The following is a 23,231-nucleotide window of genomic DNA, read 5'->3' as shown; positions in this document are numbered from 1 at the left end:
ATAATTTTTTTGTGAAAAATGGCTTTATTGGTGTGGATCGCTTCCTTCATTCATTAGATGGCGCTTTCATATTTGTGTTTAACCATGCAGTCTTCTGATGGCATCAATCAGCATGAAGCTTAATGCTTTTTTTGGACTTCTGAATTACAACTAATTCCTGTACTCTAAAATGGAGGCTTAGCAATGTGGCTTATGGTATGTGGAATGGTGGTGTAAACCTTTTGGCTATCTTACCATTTTGTTTAATTTGTGGCTCACACCTGAGCAAGAACCCTTTACAATACTTCTCAGAATGTTTGCAGTGCCTGACTCAGTCAAGTATCTTGTTTGGTTGTAGTGCTCAGTGATCTGTCTTAATCTCTACTTCTAAGGACTACAATTGTCTAATGGTGGGTCAGTCCCTCTAGGAGAGCGGATCTTAACATTTTGACTTGGGTAAACCCCCACTGAATCATTACTTGAGTTCGGGGACCCCCAGGGAGACATTATTGGAAGACAGGACCCTGGGCTTAAGAGATTTCTGTGATTTGAACATCAAAACAAAACAAATTATATAAAATCAAGTATACACCGAAAAAATGCTCAAATAGTGAAATATTTTGTTTAATTCGCTATCAAATAGGTTTGCAATTTTTCAATTGTGCTCATTTATATTTGTATACTTTATTCTTTTTAATGCATTCAATTTAATATTATTTAATTTTGTAAAACAGTCGCAGACCCCCGAGTAGGCCTTGTGGACTGGCGTCCTCAAACCACAAGTTAAGAATCACCGCACTAGGTCTTTGATTGTAAATAAGGCTCCCTGTTTTCCGTTTTTACTGATTTTTACAGATAAATACAGACAGAAAACCTTTTATTACCTTGTCTGTACTAATTTTTAAAATCGGATGAAAACGGAAATTGGGTGCCTTTTGAGTGATTCTAAATACACTTTGACATGACTGCCAAGTCAATAACTGTGCGGAATGATAGGTAAGGTGGTAAAAAAGTAAGGGATTTCAGTAAAGAGGCTTAAACAGCAGTAGATATGCACAAGTTGGATACTGAAATGTGCGTATTTTCAGATAAGTGCATTGATTTATCTTCTGCGGGTGTTCATATCACTGAAACCTGGCAGGCATTCAAGCATGACTGCATATTTATTGGTTAAATAAATGTGGAAATATACCAGTTTCAGCTTTACTTTTTTCACAAAACCCATAATAAAAATCGATAAAAAAAGATAAAGTTGACAAAAATGAAATATGGATAAATACAGACGGAAATGTCCCAAAAATAAATACCATAAAGCCAGGAGCCCTAATTGTAAATAAAGAAATGTGCAGTGTTCTCTTCAGTCAGTAACCCTTTGCCTACACGGATCTCAGGAATTATTTAATATTGTATTGGCAGATTAGTTTTAAAAACAATATTCTCAACAAAAGTTAAGTTTGCAATCTGTTCATACCACAACATTTATACAATAAATGTTCTCATTTACAGGAGGGTACAATGGGACATTTTCGAAAAATACTCATACTGCCAAGCAACCACCTCTTGTCTTGCAACCATTGCCAAAATTAGAGATTGGAGGCATTGACATTTTCTCCAATAGAATCAGGAATAACCTTTTGGTAATTAAATTGCCAGTGGACATTGTTTTGGAAGGCCTGGCTGGGCACCTTTTCCCATTTCTACTCTACCATTTGAACCATGGTGCTCCCAGACAGGACAAGGGCTCTATTATCCCGAGCACTCATTAAAAAAATCCCAGAGTACCAAGATCATGCCTTTTGCAGTCTTGCAACAGACAGCACTGTATACATTGCTGCATAGAGCGGGCTTTGGGTCAGCCTCTTGATCTTGATTGGATGGCTTTCTGGTCTATCTCTGTTCCCTGCTATTTACCAGATGGCTTTCCTCCCTATTCCTGTGTGTGTCCTGCCCCTGGAGCATTTCGTCTTTACCCCGCTTTGATTGGGTGACTTGCATGCTTTCACTGCTGAATCCAAATGAATCTGGATCAAACATCTATCACCTCCTACCCACATACTGCATGCTTTCTCTCACTTAACCAGTTAATTGTATTGCCTGCCATTGCTATGATATCGTACAAAGCATGGCATGGCATGGCAATGCAGGCTGGTTTTGAGACCGGCAAACTATCCTATGCATTGACGCCCATGGGGGCTACAGAAAGATTTTCTCCAAATACATAGTGGTGATTACTAAACATTTTTGTTGAACAGGTGTGCTATGTTTACATTTTTTGTAATATTTATTTCAGGTCCAAAGGGGCAAAGCGGTGATCAGGGCAATCAAGGACCCCCTGGTCCTCGGGGTTTAAAAGGATTCTCAGGAGACTCAGGGGAACAGGGTTTTATTGGAAGAAGAGGCAGACCCGGAGAGCCCGGCTTGCCAGGCCTGGAAGGAATGCATGGCCTTCCCGGCCTTAAAGGTAAGGTATTTTTCAATTTATATGATAATGGCAAATATTGCAATTTTGAAAACTACTAATAAACATCTCCCTGTTCCCACTTAGAATGTAATAGCCATTCCAAATTCTCAGGTACTCATTATATGTGGCATCCTAATTCAATTGAAGCCAATGAAATCAGCAAACAACACTGGGAGAAAATGAGGGAATAGCAAGGGAATCATAATGACCTATTTCTCTGGTAATTCCTCATTTCTTATTGAAATCTTAAGTTTGCAATCTATCAGCAACTCCCATTCCACCCCTCAAGTTAACATTACCCCAGAAATGGTAACTTCTGGGGTTCCGTTACAGGGAGGATTACCAGGCCACTAATAATAAGGGTCTCAGTCTTCAATAAACCCAGGTCTAGAAAGTTTACACATTGTGAGACTGTTGATGCCTCTGTTTGATATAACATACTTCTAAATGTGTGTTGTGGTCTTTCTAAATGCTAATGGGAAGGTGCTTTGAACTAAGGGCTTAAATCAGGCTCTGGAGAATTGACTACCATCCGTTCAGGTGATGGAAGACTTAACGTCCGCCACCCTGACAAAAGGTAGTCTATTTATTTAGAGATGAAGGCCAGTCCAGCGGTCATCTCTGGAACCACTATCAAGTTTGCTAGATGGCCACCAAAGGTTTTGACAGCCATGCACCAAACTTTAAAAAAAAAAATATTTTTAAAAATCAAACTCCCAAAGAAGCAGCTTTTTGTTTAAAAACTAATAACCCGCACAGCCTAATGGTTTTATCCAATGGTGGGCGGGCTTAATATTTTTTTATTTTTTATTTTATCCCTAACAGAAAACAATAGAAGACCTTCTACTCTAATAGAGTGGGTTAAACACCCCCAATCTGCCACGCAGGAGGTGCAGAAAGAATGTTGGGGCTATTACGGGGTAGGGGCAGACCCAATGCCTGAGTGGGTCGCCCGACCACTTTTTTCTTTTGACCATTTTTCAATGGTTGTTAACCCCCCTCCAACCTCCACTTCTTTTTTTGTATATATAGTCCCTTGTGTCTTGTTAGCTTTCTTCCCTCCTAGAGGGGAGGGCAGAAATTGGGATTTGCTTGAATGGGGAATAAATGCTCCTTGCCTGATGGTGTCGTTCCCTTCCCTTCCTGGTGTCTATTGGATGCATTTCTGTATGTGGATCGCGGTCCTGGTATGATCCCCAAGCAGGGATGCACTAGGAGGAGGTACCTCTCAAAAGGGGACATTGTTCCCTTTTCCAGTGGAACCCCTCCGGCTTAAATCAGTGCTCGGGATCTGAAACACCCAAGCACTGATCAAAGGGAAACCAGTCAGCAATAATTGTGCTGACTGCTTTCACTTTCAATCAGTGTGATGTCAGCACACTGCACTTTTAGATGATTTCCTTTCCCGCTATTCCTAAAGCTAGTGTTAGAGATTGGGTTGGTTAAGGTGGACTATCTCATTCTCTGTTCTGTTTTAAAGAGCATTGTACTTAATTATGTTTCCCCTCTTATCATTGATCACAAAAATGTTCACACCAGAAGGATTTTCTTTAGTAATGTGGTGGACAAAAGGTTCACATTTACCGACTACTGAGGTAATGAGCCGAACGCTTTGCCCACTGTATTAAAGCAGTTAAGAACTGGGGAAACTCATGTCAAGCATTCCATTTTAGAAATTGTACATTGTGACAAAGAATGAATTGCAATTTTCAATTCCTTAAATGTAATATACTAAAATTCATTCAGTAGAAGTGGTCACAATTTGTGCACTGACTTCTACCTAATCCATTGGTAGTTTGCTAACCGACCTTGTACTAATAGGTCAGTTTACAAAACACTGAATTGTGGTGGGTTTCACTGTTACCACACTCATTAATATGCATGATGTAGGTCGTAAACGCCTACAATGGGCTCTGTTTACAAGCATGGTGACCAGCTGGGGTTAGCAGACCACCATGTCTGTGATTGCTTTTAACACGTCATGCAGTACACTGGTCGTGTGCCCATGACGTGCTGAGCTCGTCATGAACAATGGTAAATCTGGAGTAACAGCACAGGAGGGGAAAATCCATAGCAGCCAAGGTGTTAAATAAGTCAATCGTTTTTTTTTTTTAATACAGCCACTTTTCCCCGGGTGCATTAAAAAAAAAATATGACACACTAAACACACCTTTTTTAGGAACATGCAGTGGCCCCAGGGACTGCTCCCAAAAACCTTTTTGTCACCATTCAGAAAGTGCAAGGGTTTCCTCGGGAACCCCTTCCCGTTTGCAAATGCTTTACCACCTCCTTCGAGCAAATAGTAATGTTTTGCAACTGGATGTCAGTTGCAGAACATTAATACTTACTATATGGAATCGGAATCTGGAAGAGACACATTTAACATGCCCCTTCCAAATACAGATTCGGTATGTATTCTCAAATTGAAATTTGGTAACGGCGTTAAAACAAAAATGTCCGACGACAAAATAGTTTTGTACAGGAGGGCCAAAATTACAAGATGAATATCATACCTACAAATGTCATCCCAACAGGTGAAATCACAGCACACTAAAACGAGAAGAAGACATGCATCCTCCCACAGGAGCCTGACCTTAATGCATTGCCTTATCCTTTGTGCCTACCCTATCTATGTTGTTGCTCTCAGGGGGGTTGAAGGAGAACTACATTGGTTGATTCTGTGAGAAAAATCTGAATAAAACTACAAATAATATTAGATGAGTGTAAATCAAAGTTGGTTCAAATGTGGGCCTCCTATGGGGTAGGCAAGCACCATACAAATGATAATACAGTACAATATAAGTGACGTATGGTGTGATAAATACACAAAACTTACTATTGCATTCTGATAATGGAGAAACTCGTAGACACACCACATTTCAAACCGTTACCCTCTTTTATCATGATCTAGGTGTTAAAGGCTCAATTGGAGTGGCTGGTTTCCAGGGCATGAGTGGTCCAAAAGGTAGACCAGGATGGAAAGGATCCAAGGGCACCATTGGCAGTGAAGGCATCAGAGGTGTGAAGGGTACTTCTGGTCTTCCAGGTTTCAAAGGTATGACTCTTTATATATTGTTTTGAAATGTTGCTTGACACCATGCTTGCACACATACTCAGATCTTTAACTAATGCATTAGAGTCAAACAAGTCTACTCAAATGAATGGTTCAGTTTACAGCCAAACAGAGGTCTTCAATGGCTGAGCGGTGACAAAACATTGATCGCCATGATGTCTTCGTGAACATAAAAACAAGGCACTGACCTTGAGCTGTAGTATGTGGAATATTACCACAGAATCAACATTGTTCTCAAATTACTTCAGTCTGTATATGTTTGGTTCATCAAAGCCAAAGATACAGAAAATCACATTGAATATGTACTGTCACAGAATGTATGACGTTACAACGCGATCATTTACATCGCAGTACGTTACATAGCAGTTATTACAACGCAAGTCGTTACAACGACTTACGCTAGAGGCGCTGGACTTAGGAATAGCATGATTTACTATTCCAACTCCAGTGTGTGTAACAGTAGGGAAGGTGTTGGAATAGTAAATCATACTATTCCTTAGTGTAGAGCGCCATCCAGTGCAAGTCGTTGTGACGACTTGCATTGTAATGACCACAATGTAAATGTATCCCGATGTAACAACAGCGTTGTAAATGTCATTCTCCACTTTCACAGGATGTCTTGCAATTGACAACACAGTAGAAAGTATACAAAGAATATACATTTTTGGGAAATGAAGCACACTTTGAGTGGATGTCCTTTCCCACTACTCAGAAAGTCAGTGCTAGAAATTTATTTGGTTAGGGTGGAAGTATCTCTTTCTCTATTCTCCCTTAAAGAGCAGTGTAATGCACTGCAACCCTCAAATACTGATCTCATCCTATTTCCATAATTTTCATTGGTTGGAGCTAGTTTCATCAGTTCCAACAATGAGTGTTAGTCTCAATTTCCACTTAAAGAGACCAGTTGACAGTGCAGAGATTTTCTCAAAATTATGTATGTATTGTGCCGGGTAGGGAATTGCATTACATACTGCTGCCTGCATGTTGTTTGATGTCATGCTCAGGTTTTGATGTACACTGGGGTGCCCTCCATTGAATTAATGAAAGAGGATTTCTAAAGCATACTGATAGCCACTAAATGTCCCGCTGCTGTTTCAGGCAATGAGACCCAGTACAGAAGAGTTATGAGGTTGGGAGAAAAGCAAGTTGTTAGCTTTTCCCTGCATTGGGAGTGAAGTGAGGTGAGTCTGAGGTAGGTAGGGAGTGAATTTCACAACTTGGGAGCCAGAAAAGATAAAGTGTGGCCATCAAGCAACTGCAGGAGATACAAGAAACGGCTGACAGGTAGGCTGAGCATGAGCGAAGATTCTGAGCTGGACACAGAACCAGATAAACCCATGACAGAACTAGGAAGTACCAAATAGGATAAGGACAGCTTGATGGAAATTCCAACCCTAGATTTGAACACACTCTCCAGACTTTTCACATCATTGAAATCAGGATCACCGTGCGACCCAGCACCCACACATTCGCTGCACAAAGTCAAAGAGGCGATTCTACCAGCTTTATTGGAAGTAATCAACTCATCCACTAATAATGCAATAGTATCATCAACCTGGAAACATGCTATGGTCAAAGCACTTATACAAAAGACTAATCTCAACCCGGAAGTATGGAACAACTACCAGCCAGCCTCCTTACTCCCCTTAACAAGCAAAGCTCTAGAAAAGCACATAAACAAGACCCTTACCCACTTTCTGGCAGCCGACGAGATCCTACACATCTCCCAGACAGGATTCCGACTAAACCATGGCACAGAGACAGCATTACTTATGGTCATAGAGGAATCACGGAAAGTGCTTGATCTCGGAGGTACAGCGGCAATCATCTTGCTTGATTTAAGCGCCGAATTAGACACGGTAAACCATGGCATTCTTCTGGGCAGACTCAAGGAGGTGAGCGTCACAGGCAAAGCACTAGCATGGTTGGCGTCATTCCTGACTAACAGAACATTCCAGGTATTCGAAGGAGAAAATACCTCAAGAAAAATCCCCCTAACATACGGGATACCACAGGGCTCATCGTTGAGCCTCACCCTATTCAACGTGTACCTAAGACCCCTGGCGGAGATAGTCATTCCATATGGGGTCCAGATAGTGACCTTTGCGGATGACACTCAGCTAGTAGTAGCCCTAAACCAGCCAAAGAAGAGTATAGTTGACCTGGAATCCTGTCTGGGAAAGGTGGCCACCTGGATGGACCAATCATTTCTGAAACTTAACGGGGAGAAGACTGAATTAATGATCCTTAGCAATATCACCCAAGCCACCCCAAAACTGATTTGGCCAAGCTACCAGGGCCTTGCCCCAAAACCCAAAGACAGAATCAAAAGCCTAGGAATATGGCTAGACAGGTTACTAAATCTAGATCACCAAGCAGTCCAAGTAGCAGCGACCTGCTATGGAATGCTGCGACAACCAAGGAAAATACTACCCCTGCTCCCGGAAAAGGCTCGCAGAACAATGGTCCAAGCATTGATACTGCCTTGGCTGGATTACTGCAATTCACTATATCTGGGTACCCCAAAGACTACTATAAGAAAACTTCAGGTGGTACAGAATTGAGCAGCCAGATTGCTACACAACATCCGCAGAAAGCACTCAGCTAAACCAGCACTGAAAGCACTACACTGGCTACCCATTTCAGAACGCATAACATTCAAAGCGCTCTGCATCACGCACAAGACACATTGGGGCACAGGTCCTAAAATCAACTACTCGCTAATGTCCTTTCATCGGCCATCCCGCAGCCTGAGATCGGCCAATCTTTTCCAAATTAAGGTCCCCAAAATCAGCAGAACCCGTTCAGGAGGAGGAATGTTCGCAGACAATGCAGCAATCATTTGGAACGCACTCCCAATCGAGCTCAGATCAATGACCCACCATTTGACATTCAGAAAACAACTAAAATCTTGGCTCTTCCAAAAATCACAGTGAGAGTGGAACCATCTTGTAGTCACGCCTAGCGCTGGGATGCCTAAGGGTAGCCATGCGCTCTATCAAGAATTATCTAATAATAATAAAGATGAAGTTTCTGCCTGATAGAAACAGTCCCACTGTTATAGATGGCACAATGAACTGCAATGTTATACACCTTTTAGATCGATGCACTGTATCAATGCAAATTTATTGGAGGTTCCGAAATTTGAAAAAGCTTACACTAGAAGCAGAGGGTTCTCTGTACAGGTGGCTGGCCTTTGAATCTTTGGAATAGCTTGCCAATCTCACGTTGGTGCATGGACAAAATATTGAGTCTGAAATATTGGATGCAGAAATATTGGAGAAAATATATTGTGACACAACAATATTGTGATGCAGAAATATCGTTCAGTCAGTCAATCATGATTTATACAGTGCAGCAAATCACCTGTGAGGGTCTCAAGGTGCTGAATTTGCTTGTTGCTTCGTGGTGACCCTCTTCATTTGATCAACCAAGTCTTAAGGTCTTTCCTGAATTCCGGGAGCGATCAGGCCATCCTGAGGTGTAGGGGAAGGTTGTTGCAAGCTTTGGCCTTCAGGCGTGAGAATGAATATCCTCTACTGTTGCCTAAGCGGATCTGGGGGTGATGGTGTCAAGAATATTGAATTTTAAATACGTTTTGTTGGTTAATTAATAAAGTTTACTTTGAAAGTTTATACGTTTTTCAATAGGGTTATGTTTCATATATGTTATGTGTTTGAATTGAAGTACTTTCCCTACTGCTGCATAGGCTATAGTGGGAATAGTACATTTTACCCCTCTGGAGTCCACCACTTTCTCTACTGTTGCACAAACTGGAATGGTATTAGTAAATGTTCCTTCTCCGAAGTTCAGCGCTTTATCTACTATTGCACACACTGGAGTGGGAATAGTGAATTTTACCTCTCTGAAGTCCAACACTTTCCCTACTTGTTGGACCTGGCCTCGTGACGTGGTTCCCCCCGATCCTCAGCACCCTGCACGCACAGCCCTGCACCCCGAAAACAACTGGTCGGCCTGTCCCCGGTCCGCCCAGAGCCCTACCCCACACTCCCCGCATGCTCTGACCTGGTGCCAGGTGTCCCGTCCCTACCTCCCTACCCGTGGCCACCGGTCACCATTATTGCCAAACAGGCCCACCGGACGCCATTTTCCCTTCCCGCAGTCCCTGGCTTTGCAGCCCTTGGCCGACCCTGGCCCCAGAGAAGCTTAGGCGGCAGACGCGCCCTGACCCGGCTGGGGGGTAGGGGCCCTCAAAGTGCCCAGGATCAAAGAATTCCATAGCACCTCCGGCCTCCTCCCGAGAGACTGGTTTCTCTCGCACCTCTGGCCTGCCCCTGGGGGCTGGTTTTGATCACACCTCTGGCCTCCCGGAGAGTTGGCTCCAGACCTTGATGGGCGTCTGGGAATCCCCGGACGCATCTCCTAAAGCATCAAGGAGGCCTACCAACGGGAAACGCTGCCGACACGCCCGGGACCACGAGGTCACCTCCTGCGAGGGTTCGGACATCAAAGAGCGACTGGACTATATGAAGGCCCGCCCCAGAACTAGCGGAAGTTGTATCCTGGACAAGAAAGCCCTGCTTATCTGATCGCGGCTGACCTTGAGGAGAGACCGAACTTTGCACCCTACGAGCCCTGCTGACGCTGTCACGGCTCACCCTCGAAAAGAAGGAACTAAGATCACGGAGCCCTGCTGACCTCGTCGCGGCTCATCCTTGGAACTCTAAGGACTTCGCTGAACCTCCTGAGCCCTGCTGATGCTGTCGCGGCTCCCCACGAACTAACAGTACCTCTGTGCACTCCATTCGAGCCCTGCTGACCTCGTCACGGCTTGAGGAGTATTCTGGTCCAGCTGGACCATCGACGCTACCAACACGACCTGACTCGACCCGAAGTGAGCAGAACCGGCAGTACCACCTCCACCTTCCGTATCCCCCCGGCCCGAGGATTGAGGGCTGTGCGCAGGGCACGGGACGTACTGGCCTACTATTGAGACTGTCCCGCTTCCCTATTCCTTCCACAATGTAAATGTATCCCGATGTAACAACAGCGTTGTAAATGTCATTCTCCACTTTCACAGGATGTCTTGCAATTGACAACACAGTAGAAAGTATACAAAGAATATACATTTTTGGGAAATGAAGCACACTTTGAGTGGATGTCCTTTCCCACTACTCAGAAAGTCAGTGCTAGAAATTTATTTGGTTAGGGTGGAAGTATCTCTTTCTCTATTCTCCCTTAAAGAGCAGTGTAATGCACTGCAACCCTCAAATACTGATCTCATCCTATTTCCATAATTTTCATTGGTTGGAGCTAGTTTCATCAGTTCCAACAATGAGTGTTATTCTCAATTTCCACTTAAAGAGACCAGTTGACAGTGCAGAGATTTTCTCAAAATTATGTATGTATTGTGCCGGGTAGGGAATTGCATTACATACTGCTGCCTGCATGTTGTTTGATGTCATGCTCAGGTTTTGATGTACGCTGGGGTGCCCTCCATTGAATTAATGAAAGAGGATTTCTAAAGCATACTGATAGCCACTAAATGTCCCGCTGCTGTTTCAGGCAATGAGACCCAGTACAGAAGAGTTATGAGGTTGGGAGAAAAGCAAGTTGTTAGCTTTTCCCTGCATTGGGAGTGAAGTGAGGTGAGTCTGAGGTAGGTAGGGAGTGAATTTCACAACTTGGGAGCCAGAAAAGATAAAGTGTGGCCATCAAGCAACTGCAGGAGATACAAGAAACGGCTGACAGGTAGGCTGAGCATGAGCGAAGATTCTGAGCTGGACACAGAACCAGATAAACCCATGACAGAACTAGGAAGTACCAAATAGGATAAGGACAGCTTGATGGAAATTCCAACCCTAGATTTGAACACACTCTCCAGACTTTTCACATCATTGAAATCAGGATCACCGTGCGACCCAGCACCCACACATTCGCTGCACAAAGTCAAAGAGGTGATTCTACCAGCTTTATTGGAAGTAATCAACTCATCCACTAATAATGCAATAGTATCATCAACCTGGAAACATGCTATGGTCAAAGCACTTATACAAAAGACTAATCTCAACCCGGAAGTATGGAACAACTACCAGCCAGCCTCCTTACTCCCCTTAACAAGCAAAGCTCTAGAAAAGCACATAAACAAGACCCTTACCCACTTTCTGGCAGCCGACGAGATCCTACACATCTCCCAGACAGGATTCCGACTAAACCATGGCACAGAGACAGCATTACTTATGGTCATAGAGGAATCACGGAAAGTGCTTGATCTCGGAGGTACAGCGGCAATCATCTTGCTTGATTTAAGCGCCGAATTAGACACGGTAAACCATGGCATTCTTCTGGGCAGACTCAAGGAGGTGAGCGTCACAGGCAAAGCACTAGCATGGTTGGCGTCATTCCTGACTAACAGAACATTCCAGGTATTCGAAGGAGAAAATACCTCAAGAAAAATCCCCCTAACATACGGGATACCACAGGGCTCATCGTTGAGCCTCACCCTATTCAACGTGTACCTAAGACCCCTGGCGGAGATAGTCATTCCATATGGGGTCCAGATAGTGACCTTTGCGGATGACACTCAGCTAGTAGTAGCCCTAAACCAGCCAAAGAAGAGTATAGTTGACCTGGAATCCTGTCTGGGAAAGGTGGCCACCTGGATGGACCAATCATTTCTGAAACTTAACGGGGAGAAGACTGAATTAATGATCCTTAGCAATATCACCCAAGCCACCCCAAAACTGATTTGGCCAAGCTACCAGGGCCTTGCCCCAAAACCCAAAGACAGAATCAAAAGCCTAGGAATATGGCTAGACAGGTTACTAAATCTAGATCACCAAGCAGTCCAAGTAGCAGCGACCTGCTATGGAATGCTGCGACAACCAAGGAAAATACTACCCCTGCTCCCGGAAAAGGCTCGCAGAACAATGGTCCAAGCATTGATACTGCCTTGGCTGGATTACTGCAATTCACTATATCTGGGTACCCCAAAGACTACTATAAGAAAACTTCAGGTGGTACAGAATTGAGCAGCCAGATTGCTACACAACATCCGCAGAAAGCACTCAGCTAAACCAGCACTGAAAGCACTACACTGGCTACCCATTTCAGAACGCATAACATTCAAAGCGCTCTGCATCACGCACAAGACACATTGGGGCACAGGTCCTAAAATCAACTACTCGCTAATGTCCTTTCATCGGCCATCCCGCAGCCTGAGATCGGCCAATCTTTTCCAAATTAAGGTCCCCAAAATCAGCAGAACCCGTTCAGGAGGAGGAATGTTCGCAGACAATGCAGCAATCATTTGGAACGCACTCCCAATCGAGCTCAGATCAATGACCCACCATTTGACATTCAGAAAACAACTAAAATCTTGGCTCTTCCAAAAATCACAGTGAGAGTGGAACCATCTTGTAGTCACGCCTAGCGCTGGGATGCCTAAGGGTAGCCATGCGCTCTATCAAGAATTATCTAATAATAATAAAGATGAAGTTTCTGCCTGATAGAAACAGTCCCACTGTTATAGATGGCACAATGAACTGCAATGTTATACACCTTTTAGATCGATGCACTGTATCAATGCAAATTTATTGGAGGTTCCGAAATTTGAAAAAGCTTACACTAGAAGCAGAGGGTTCTCTGTACAGGTGGCTGGCCTTTGAATCTTTGGAATAGCTTGCCAATCTCACGTTGGTGCATGGACAAAATATTGAGTCTGAAATATTGGATGCAGAAATATTGGAGAAAATATATTGTGACACAACAATATTGTGATGCAGAAATATCGTTCAGTCAGTCAATCATGATTTATACAGTGCAGCAAATCACCTGTGAGGGTCTCAAGGTGCTGAATTTGCTTGTTGCTTCGTGGTGACCCTCTTCATTTGATCAACCAAGTCTTAAGGTCTTTCCTGAATTCCGGGAGCGATCAGGCCATCCTGAGGTGTAGGGGAAGGTTGTTGCAAGCTTTGGCCTTCAGGCGTGAGAATGAATATCCTCTACTGTTGCCTAAGCGGATCTGGGGGTGATGGTGTCAAGAATATTGAATTTTAAATACGTTTTGTTGGTTAATTAATAAAGTTTACTTTGAAAGTTTATACGTTTTTCAATAGGGTTATGTTTCATATATGTTATGTGTTTGAATTGAAGTACTTTCCCTACTGCTGCATAGGCTATAGTGGGAATAGTACATTTTACCCCTCTGGAGTCCACCACTTTCTCTACTGTTGCACAAACTGGAATGGTATTAGTAAATGTTCCTTCTCCGAAGTTCAGCGCTTTATCTACTATTGCACACACTGGAGTGGGAATAGTGAATTTTACCTCTCTGAAGTCCAACACTTTCCCTACTTGTTGGACCTGGCCTCGTGACGTGGTTCCCCCCGATCCTCAGCACCCTGCACGCACAGCCCTGCACCCCGAAAACAACTGGTCGGCCTGTCCCCGGTCCGCCCAGAGCCCTACCCCACACTCCCCGCATGCTCTGACCTGGTGCCAGGTGTCCCGTCCCTACCTCCCTACCCGTGGCCACCGGTCACCATTATTGCCAAACAGGCCCACCGGACGCCATTTTCCCTTCCCGCAGTCCCTGGCTTTGCAGCCCTTGGCCGACCCTGGCCCCAGAGAAGCTTAGGCGGCAGACGCGCCCTGACCCGGCTGGGGGGTAGGGGCCCTCAAAGTGCCCAGGATCAAAGAATTCCATAGCACCTCCGGCCTCCTCCCGAGAGACTGGTTTCTCTCGCACCTCTGGCCTGCCCCTGGGGGCTGGTTTTGATCACACCTCTGGCCTCCCGGAGAGTTGGCTCCAGACCTTGATGGGCGTCTGGGAATCCCCGGACGCATCTCCTAAAGCATCAAGGAGGCCTACCAACGGGAGACGCTGCCGACACGCCCGGGACCACGAGGTCACCTCCTGCGAGGGTTCGGACATCAAAGAGCGACTGGACTATATGAAGGCCCGCCCCAGAACTAGCGGAAGTTGTATCCTGGACAAGAAAGCCCTGCTTATCTGATCGCGGCTGACCTTGAGGAGAGACCGAACTTTGCACCCTACGAGCCCTGCTGACGCTGTCACGGCTCACCCTCGAAAAGAAGGAACTAAGATCACGGAGCCCTGCTGACCTCGTCGCGGCTCATCCTTGGAACTCTAAGGACTTCGCTGAACCTCCTGAGCCCTGCTGATGCTGTCGCGGCTCCCCACGAACTAACAGTACCTCTGTGCACTCCATTCGAGCCCTGCTGACCTCGTCACGGCTTGAGGAGTATTCTGGTCCAGCTGGACCATCGACGCTACCAACACGACCTGACTCGACCCGAAGTGAGCAGAACCGGCAGTACCACCTCCACCTTCCGTATCCCCCCGGCCCGAGGATTGAGGGCTGTGCGCAGGGCACGGGACGTACTGGCCTACTATTGAGACTGTCCCGCTTCCCTATTCCTTCCAACCCAGACTTTATGATCCGTCGATCATTTGTAAATATTGATTCCTTTTAACTGTGATAAAGAACGTGCTTACTCAAGATCCACGGTGTGGTGCCTGTTCATAAGTGTGGTGTGAGCTCAGTGTGTACAATCACAGAGTCCTCCCCAGTGGGGGCCGCACGATAAGACTCGGCAGTATTTGTGGGAGGAGAGGATTGGGTGATCGGTGGTCGGGAGAGTACATCCTGACCCCAGGGGTCGCCCCTTCTAACACTACTGTTGCAGAGACTGGAGTGGGAATAGTACATTTTCCTCCTCTGACGTCCAACGCTTTCCCTACTGTTACACAGACTGGAGTGGGAATATTGTATATTTTACCCCTCTAAACTCCAATGGTTTCCCTACTGTTGCATAGACTGGAGTGGGAGTAGTACATTTTACCTCTCTGGAGTCAAACACGTCCCCTACTGTTGCACAGACTGGAGTGGGAATAGTAAATGTTAGTTCTCTGAAGTCCAACTCTTTCCCTACTGCTGCACAGACTGGGGGGGGGGAGTAAGTATTACCTCTCTCAAGTCCAATACTTTCCCTACTGTTGCACATACTGGAGAAGGAATTGTAAATTTGACCCCTCTGCAATCCACCACTTTCCCTACTGTTACACAAACTGGAGTGGGAATAGTAAATGTTTCCTCTTTGCAGTTCAACGCTTTCTCTCTCTGTTGCCTAGACTGGAGTGGGAATAGTAAGTTTCACCTCTCTGGATTACAATACTATCCCTACTGTTGCACAGATGTCATTGGGAATAGTACATTTTACCTCTCGGACGTCCAACACTTTCTCTACTGTTGCACAGTCTGAAATGGGAATGGTAAATGTTAGCTGTACAAAATCCAACTCTTTCCCGACTGTTGCACAGACTGGAGGGGGAATAGTACGTCACCCCTCTCGATTCCAGTGCTTTCCCTACTCTTGCACATACTGTAGAAGGAATTGTAAATGTGACCCCTCTGCAATCCACCACTTTCCCTGTTGTTGCACAAACTAGAGTGGGAATATTAAATGTTTCCTCTTTGCAATCCAATGCTTTCCCTTTCTGTTGCCTAGACTGGAGTGGGAATAGTAAATGTTACTCTCCTGCAGTCCAGCGCCTTCCCTACTGTTGCACAGGTTGGAGTGGGAATAGTAAATGTTCCTCTCTGGAGTCCATCACTTTCCCTACTGTTGCGCAGACAGGAGTGAGAATAGTAAATGTTACTCCCCTGCAGTCCAACACATTCCCTACTGTTGCACAGACTGGAGTGGGAATAGTAAATATTACTCCCCTGCAGCCCAACACCTTCCCTACTGTTGCACAGACTGGAGGGGGAATAGTACATTTTACCCCTCTGGTGTTCAACACTTTTCCTAATGTTGCACAAACTGGAGTGGGAATAGTAAATGTTTCCTCTCTGAATTTCTATGCTTTCCCTCACTGTTGCCTAGACTGGAGTGGGAATAGTAAATGTTACTCCTCTGCAGTCTAACGCCTTTCCTACTGTTGCACAGACTGGAATTGGAATAGTAAATGTAACCCCTCTAGAGTTCAACACTTTCCCTACTGTTGCACAGACTGAATTGGGAATAGTTAATGTTACCGCTCTGAACTCCAATACTTTCCCTTCTGTTGCACAGAATGGAGAGGTAATATTGTATATTTTAACCCTATGAGCTCCAATGGTTTCCCTACTGTTGCACAGACGGGAGTGGGGATAGTAAATGTTACCTCATCAAACTCTAATGCTTTCCCTACTGTTCACAGACTGGAGTGGAAATAGTAAATGTTACCTCTCTGGAGTCCAACACTTTTCCTACTGTTGCACAGACTGGAGTGGGAATAGTGAATGTTACCCCTCTCGAGTTCAATGCTTTCCCTACTGTTGCACATACTGGAGAAGGAATTGTAGATTGTACCCCTCTGCAATCCACCACTTTCCCTACTGTTGCACAAACTGGAGTGGGAATAGTAAATTGTACCCCTCTGGTCTTCAACACTTACTCTACTGTTGCACAAACTGGAAAGGGAATAGTAAATGTTTCCACTCTGGAGTCTGTCACTTTCCCTACTGTTGCACGGACTGGAGTGGGAATACTAAATGTTACCGCTCTGAAGTCCAATACTTTCCCTTCTGTTGCACAGAATGGAGAGGTAATATTGTATAATTTAACCCTATGAGCTCCAATGGTTTCCCTACTGTTGCACAGACGGGAGTGGGGATAGTAAATGTTACCTCACCGAACTCTAATGCTTTCCCTACTGTTCACAGACTGGAGTGCAAATAGTAAATGTTACCTCTCTGGAGTCCAACACTTACCCTACTGTTGCACAGACTGGTGTGAGAATAGTAAATATTAGCTCTCCAAAGTCCAACTCTTTCCCTACTGTTGCACAGACTGGAGTGGGAATATTGAATGTTACCCCTCTCGAGTTCAATGCTTTCCCTACTGTTGCACATACTGGAGAAGGAATTGTAGATTGTACCCCTCTGCAATCCACCACTTTCCCTAATGTTGCACAAACTGGAGTGGGAATAGTACATTTTACCCCTCTGGTGTTCAACACTTTCCCTACTGTTGCACAGACGGGAGTGGGAATAGTACATTTTAGCCTTCTGGAGTTCAACACCTTCCCTACTTTTGCACAGACGGGAGAAGGAATTGTAAATGTGACCCCTCTGCAATCCACCACTTTCCCTACTGTTCCACAAACTGGAGTGGGAATAGTAAATGTTTCCTCTCTGCAGTTCAACGCTTTCTCTCTCTGTCGCCAAGACTGGAGTGGGAATAGTAAGTTTCACCTCTCTGGAGTTCAACACTATCCCTACTGTTGCACAGTCTGGAGTGGGAATGGTAAATGTTAGCTCTACAAAGTCCAACTCTTTCCCTACTGTTGCTCAGACTGGAGGGGGAATAGTACATTTCCCCTCTCGAGTCCAGTGCTTTCCCTATTCTAGCACATACTGTTGAAGGAATTGTAAATGTGACCCCTCTGCAATCCACCACTTTCCCTGCTGTTGCACAAACTAGAGTGGGAAAATTAAATGTTTCCTCTTTGCAGTCCAATGCTTTCCCTTTCTGTTGCCTAGACTGGAGTGGGAATAGAAAATGTTACTCCCTGCAGTCCAACGCCTTCCCTACTGTTGCACAGGTTGGAGTGGGAATAGTAAATGTTCCCCTCTGGAGTCCATCACTTTCCCTACTGTTGCACAGACTGGAGTGGGAATAGTAAATGTTACTCCCCTGCAGCCCAACACCTTCCCTACTTTTGCACAGACTGGAGGGGGAATAGTACATTTTACCCCTCTGGTGTTCAACACTTTTCCTAATGTTGTACAAACTGGAGTGGGAATAGTAAATGTTTCCTCTCTGCAGTTCAATTATTTCCCTCACTGTTGCCTAGACTGGAGTGGGAATAGTAAATGTTACTCCTCTGCAGTCTAACGCCTTCCCTACTGTTGCACAGACTGGAATTGGAATAGTAAATTTAACCCCTCTGGAGTTCAACACTTTCCCTTCTGTTGCACAGACTGGAGTGGGAATAGTAAATGTTACCGCTCTGAAGTCCAATACTTTCCCTTCTGTTGCACAGAATGGAGAGGTAATATTGTATACTTTAACCCTATGAGCTCCAATGGTTTCCCTACTGTTGCACAGACGGGAGTGGGGATAGTAAATTTTATCTCACCGAACTCTAATGCTTTCCCTACTGTTCACAGACTGGAGTGGAAATAGTAAATGTTACCTCTCTGGAGTCCAACACTTTCCCTACTGTTGCACAGACTAGAGTGAGAATAATGAATGTTACCCCTCTCGAGTTCAATGCTTTCCCTACTGTTGCACATACTGGAGAAGGAATTGTAGATTGTACCCCTATGCAATACACCACTTTCCCTACTGTTGCACAAACTGGAGTGGGAATAGTAAATGCTTCCTCTCTGCAGTCCATCACTTTCCCTACTGTTGTACAGACTGGAGTGGGAATAGTAAATGTTACCCCTCTCGTGTTCAACACTTTCCATACTGTTGCACAGACGGGAGTGGGAATAGTACATTTTACTCCTCTGGAGTGCAACACTTTCCCTACTGTTGCACAGACAGGACTGGGGATAGTAAATGTTACCTCACCGAACTCTAAGGCTTTCCCTACTGTTCACAGACTGGAGTGGGAATAATAAATGTTACCTCTCGGAAGTCCACCACTTTCCCTACTGTTGAACAGACTGGAGTGGGAATATTGTATATTTTACCCTCCAAACGCCAATGGTTTCCCTACTGTTGCATAGACTAGAGTGGGAGTAGTAAATTTTACCTCTCTGGAGTCCAACACGTTCCCTACTGCTGCAGAGACTGGAGGGGGAATAGTAAATATTACCCCTCTCGAGTTCAATGCTTTCCCTACTGTTGCACATACTGGAGAGGGATTTGTAAATTTGAAACCTCTGTAATTCACCACTTTCCCTCCTGTTGCACAAACTGGAGTGGGAATAGAAAATGTTTCCTCTCTGCAGTTCAAAGCTGTCTCTCTCTGTTGACTAGACTGTACTGGGAATAGTAAGTTTCACCTCTCTGGAGTTCAACACTTTCCCTACTGTTGCACAGATGTGATTGGGAATAGTAAATTTCACCTCTCGGAAGCCCAAAGCTTGCCCTACTGTTGCACAGACTGGAGCGGGAATAGTAAATGTTTCCCCTCTGGAGTCTGTCATGTTCCCTACTGTTGCAAAGACTGGAGTGGGAATAGTAAATGTTACCCCTCTGAAGTCCAGCACTTTCCCTTCTGTTGCACTGAGTGGAGTGGTAATATTGTATATTTTAACCCCATGAGCTCCAATGGTTTCCCTACTGTTGCATAGACTGGCGTGGGAGTAGTAAATGTTAGCTCTCCAAAGTCCAACTCTTTCCCTACTGTTGCACAGACTGGAGGGGGAATAGTAAATGTTACCCCTCTCGAATCCAATGCTTTCCCTACTGTTGCACATACTGGAGAAGGAATTGTAGATTTTACCCCTCTGCAATCCACCACTTTCCCTACTGTTGCACAAACTGGAGTGGGAATAGTACATTTTACCCCTCTGGTGTTCAACACTTTCCCTACTGTTGTGCAAACTGGAGTGGGAATAGTCTTGAAACATTTTGAACTTTTAGGAAAGCAAGTACATTACATCCTCCTTTTCTAATCCCTCCCTTTTTAATCATATCGACTAGAGGCAGGAATTAATAGGATACAACTACTAGTCAGGTATTTTTAACCCTTTGCTTGCGTCGGACGGCCCCCAGCCGTCCGACGTCATGGTGGGAGTGTGCGGAGGACGGCCGGGGGCCGTCCGAACCACGCCCAGTCATAATTCACCCTCACCGCGGTGGAATTTTCGCCGTGGTCAACGGGTTAAAATATACTCCAGCACAACCCCCCACTCCTATTTTTTAACACAATCTCCTTTATCATTACAAAGTCACTTAAGTGCTCCTGCATAGTACAGAGGTCGCAGCGCGTTCTGCTCTGTAGCAGAACGGGATACACCTGATGATGAAGCATGCCACCAAGGGGTAACACTGGTGGATGAGGGTTTTACAAGAAAAGTCTGTTTTCTCCAGTGGAGGGTTAGTCTCCTAGACAACGCTGGATTCTTTTTTTCCAATGTAAACCTTCCTGCACATAAACAATCACCCCTGCAGCACTGGCACCCTTGCACTATGGGGCAAGGGTATCTGCGTTGGCACAGGGCTGCTGTTTGTGTGCCAACGCAGGGGACAAAGACAGGAATGCACCGTATCTTGTAGGTACGACCTATTCCTACCCACTTATTCTAACGCACGGCAGCACATCAGGAATGCTTCCTGTGCTGCCAAGCGTCAAAATATAGTAAATGAGGCCCATAGACATGAGTCGGTTTCGTGGGTGATAGCTCCCAGTAATATTATTTACTGGTCTTTGAAGTAGCTGTCTGACTAGCAATTTGTATAATAATGGATAGTCACTCGTTGTGCAGCACAAACTGTTTTGAGAGAGATGGCCAGGGTCAAACTGGGAGAGATAAATAGGCATGGGCACCAAAATAAAAAACGTGGCTGTTCGAGAATCAGACATCTAAAAAAGTTGCCCATATATGCAAATCAGGGCAGTTTTGAGCTTGTAAAGACATGCTGTAAAGGGATCTATCAGTACAAACAAAGTGGTCCCAGTTTATAGAGAACAAATAAAGACAATCAATAACCAATAAAAATGGATGTACAATTAATTATAACAACATTGTTTTTTAATCACAATGTGTTTCATATAACAATTATTCATTCAATAAATGTACAATAAATCACTTTACAAAATGCCCCTATGAGAGTGAGAAAGGGAAGGGTAGTGTTGGGATGGTGAAAGAATAAGATCTTCAAGGAAGGTCTGCAAAACCACAATATAAACAATTAGTTGTATAAAGAGTTAAATCATCTTCTATTTGAAAACATCATGCCTCAATGGAAAACAATACTAATAAATGATAATAGAGGCTGAACATAGAAGGACGTGTCGACGTTTCGACCCAGTTGGAATGCAGGCGTGGATAAACCTTGCTAGCGGGTCTTCATCAGGACGGGGGTGTTGGAGGGTGGGGCAATAGATCTGCATAAAAGTTGAATTTTAAAACAATTAGTTCACGGGTCATATGAGATCGGTATTTACTTAGATCCCCATTTGCTGTTTCTTGACGATGGTCTCCCTCCCACAGAGTACCTCTTACCTACCAACACCAGTCTCAGTCTTCATGACTCTATGATTGTCGATACACCTCCGATGCATTCCCCCCCCTTTCCAACCTAGCAGTAGTTCCTCTCCATGAGCTTTTATGAAATTGTTTGGGATCTCATATGACCCGTGAACTAATTGTTTTAAAATTCAACTTTTATGCAGATCTATTGCCCCACCCTCCAACACCCCCGTCCTGATGAAGACCCGCTAGCAAGGTTTATCCACGCCTGCATTCCAACTGGGTCGAAACGTCGACACGTCCTTCTATGTTCAGCCTCTATTATCATTTATTAGTATTGTTTTCCATTGAGGCATGATGTTTTCAAATAGAAGATGATTTAACTCTTTATACAACTAATTGTTTATATTGTGGTTTTGCAGACCTTCCTTGAAGATCTTATTCTTTCACCATCCCAACACTACCCTTCCCTTTCTCACTCTCATAGGGGCATTTTGTAAAGTGATTTATTGTACATTTATTGAATGAATAATTGTTATATGAAACACATTGTGATTAAAAAACAATGTTGTTATAATTAATTGTACATCCATTTTTATTGGTTATTGATTGTCTTTATTTGTTCTCTATAAACTGGGACCACTTTGTTTGTACTGCTATACTGCCCAGGTCCCAGCGACTTCTTGCGTTGACCCGTGTTTTTATAACGTAAAGGGATCTATGACATAATATCGACAGACAGAATATCCACATACAAAAATATCGACACAAAAATATCGACATCAAAAATATCGGAGTTATATCTTCATAAAGGTAAGTACAAAAATATCGAAAAAATAATATCGCAGTACAAAAATATCGAAATTAAAAATATGTATTTTTTAAATGTATTAATAATAATGTAAAAATAATTTTAAAATACATATAATTTTACAAATATTAAATAAAAACATTAAAACATATTTTATAAATTATAACTAATACATATACATTTAAAATAAATTAAAAACTCTACATATAAATGTATATATATACTTACTCCACATATTGCAACATAAGGAAAAGCGTTGGATAGCGTAGGGGTAAAAATTACTATTCCCACTCCAGAGGGTGCAACAGTAGGGAAAGCGTTGGATAGTGTAGGGGTAAAAATTACTATTCCCACTCCAGAGGGTGCAACAGTAGGGAAAGCGTTGGATAGCGTAGGGGTAAAAATTACTACTCCCACTCCAGAGGATGCAACAGTAGGGAAAGCGTTGGATAGCGTAGGGGTAAAAATTACTATTCCCACTCCAGAGGGTGCAACAGTAGGGAAAGTGTTGGACAGCGTAGGGGTTTAAATTACTATTCCCACTCCGGAGGGTGCATCAGTAGGGAAAGCGTTGGATAGCATAGGGGTAAAAATTACTATTCCCACTCCAGAGGGTGCAACAGTAGGGAAAGCGTTGGATAGCGTAGGGGTAAAAATTAATTACTATTCCCACTCCAGAGGGTGCAACAGTAGGGAAAACGTTGGATAGCGCAGGGGTAAAAATTACTATTTCCACTCCAGAGAGTGCAACAGTAGGGAAAGCGTTGGATAGCGTAGGGGTAA

At 44.2% G+C, this 23,231-nt stretch overlaps 1 protein-coding gene across 1 annotated transcript in view; it reads left to right on the top strand.

The window, feature by feature from the left end:
• COL4A2 (collagen type IV alpha 2 chain) overlaps window positions 1-23,231 on the top strand; it is a 732,177-nt gene that overhangs the window by 541,502 nt on the left and 167,444 nt on the right. The window contains exons 31-32 of the mRNA XM_078657554.1: window positions 2,270-2,440; window positions 5,352-5,495. Of these exons, the coding sequence (XP_078513680.1) occupies window positions 2,270-2,440; window positions 5,352-5,495 (315 nt within the window). The remainder of the gene's footprint in view (window positions 1-2,269; window positions 2,441-5,351; window positions 5,496-23,231) is intronic.

Source organism: Lissotriton helveticus, chromosome 8 (assembly GCF_964261635.1).
Source record: "Lissotriton helveticus chromosome 8, aLisHel1.1, whole genome shotgun sequence".
NCBI classification, from domain to species: Eukaryota; Metazoa; Chordata; class Amphibia; order Caudata; family Salamandridae; genus Lissotriton; species Lissotriton helveticus.
The sequence above is the reverse complement of the archived record's forward strand: the minus strand, read 5'-3'. Positions and strand labels throughout refer to the sequence as shown.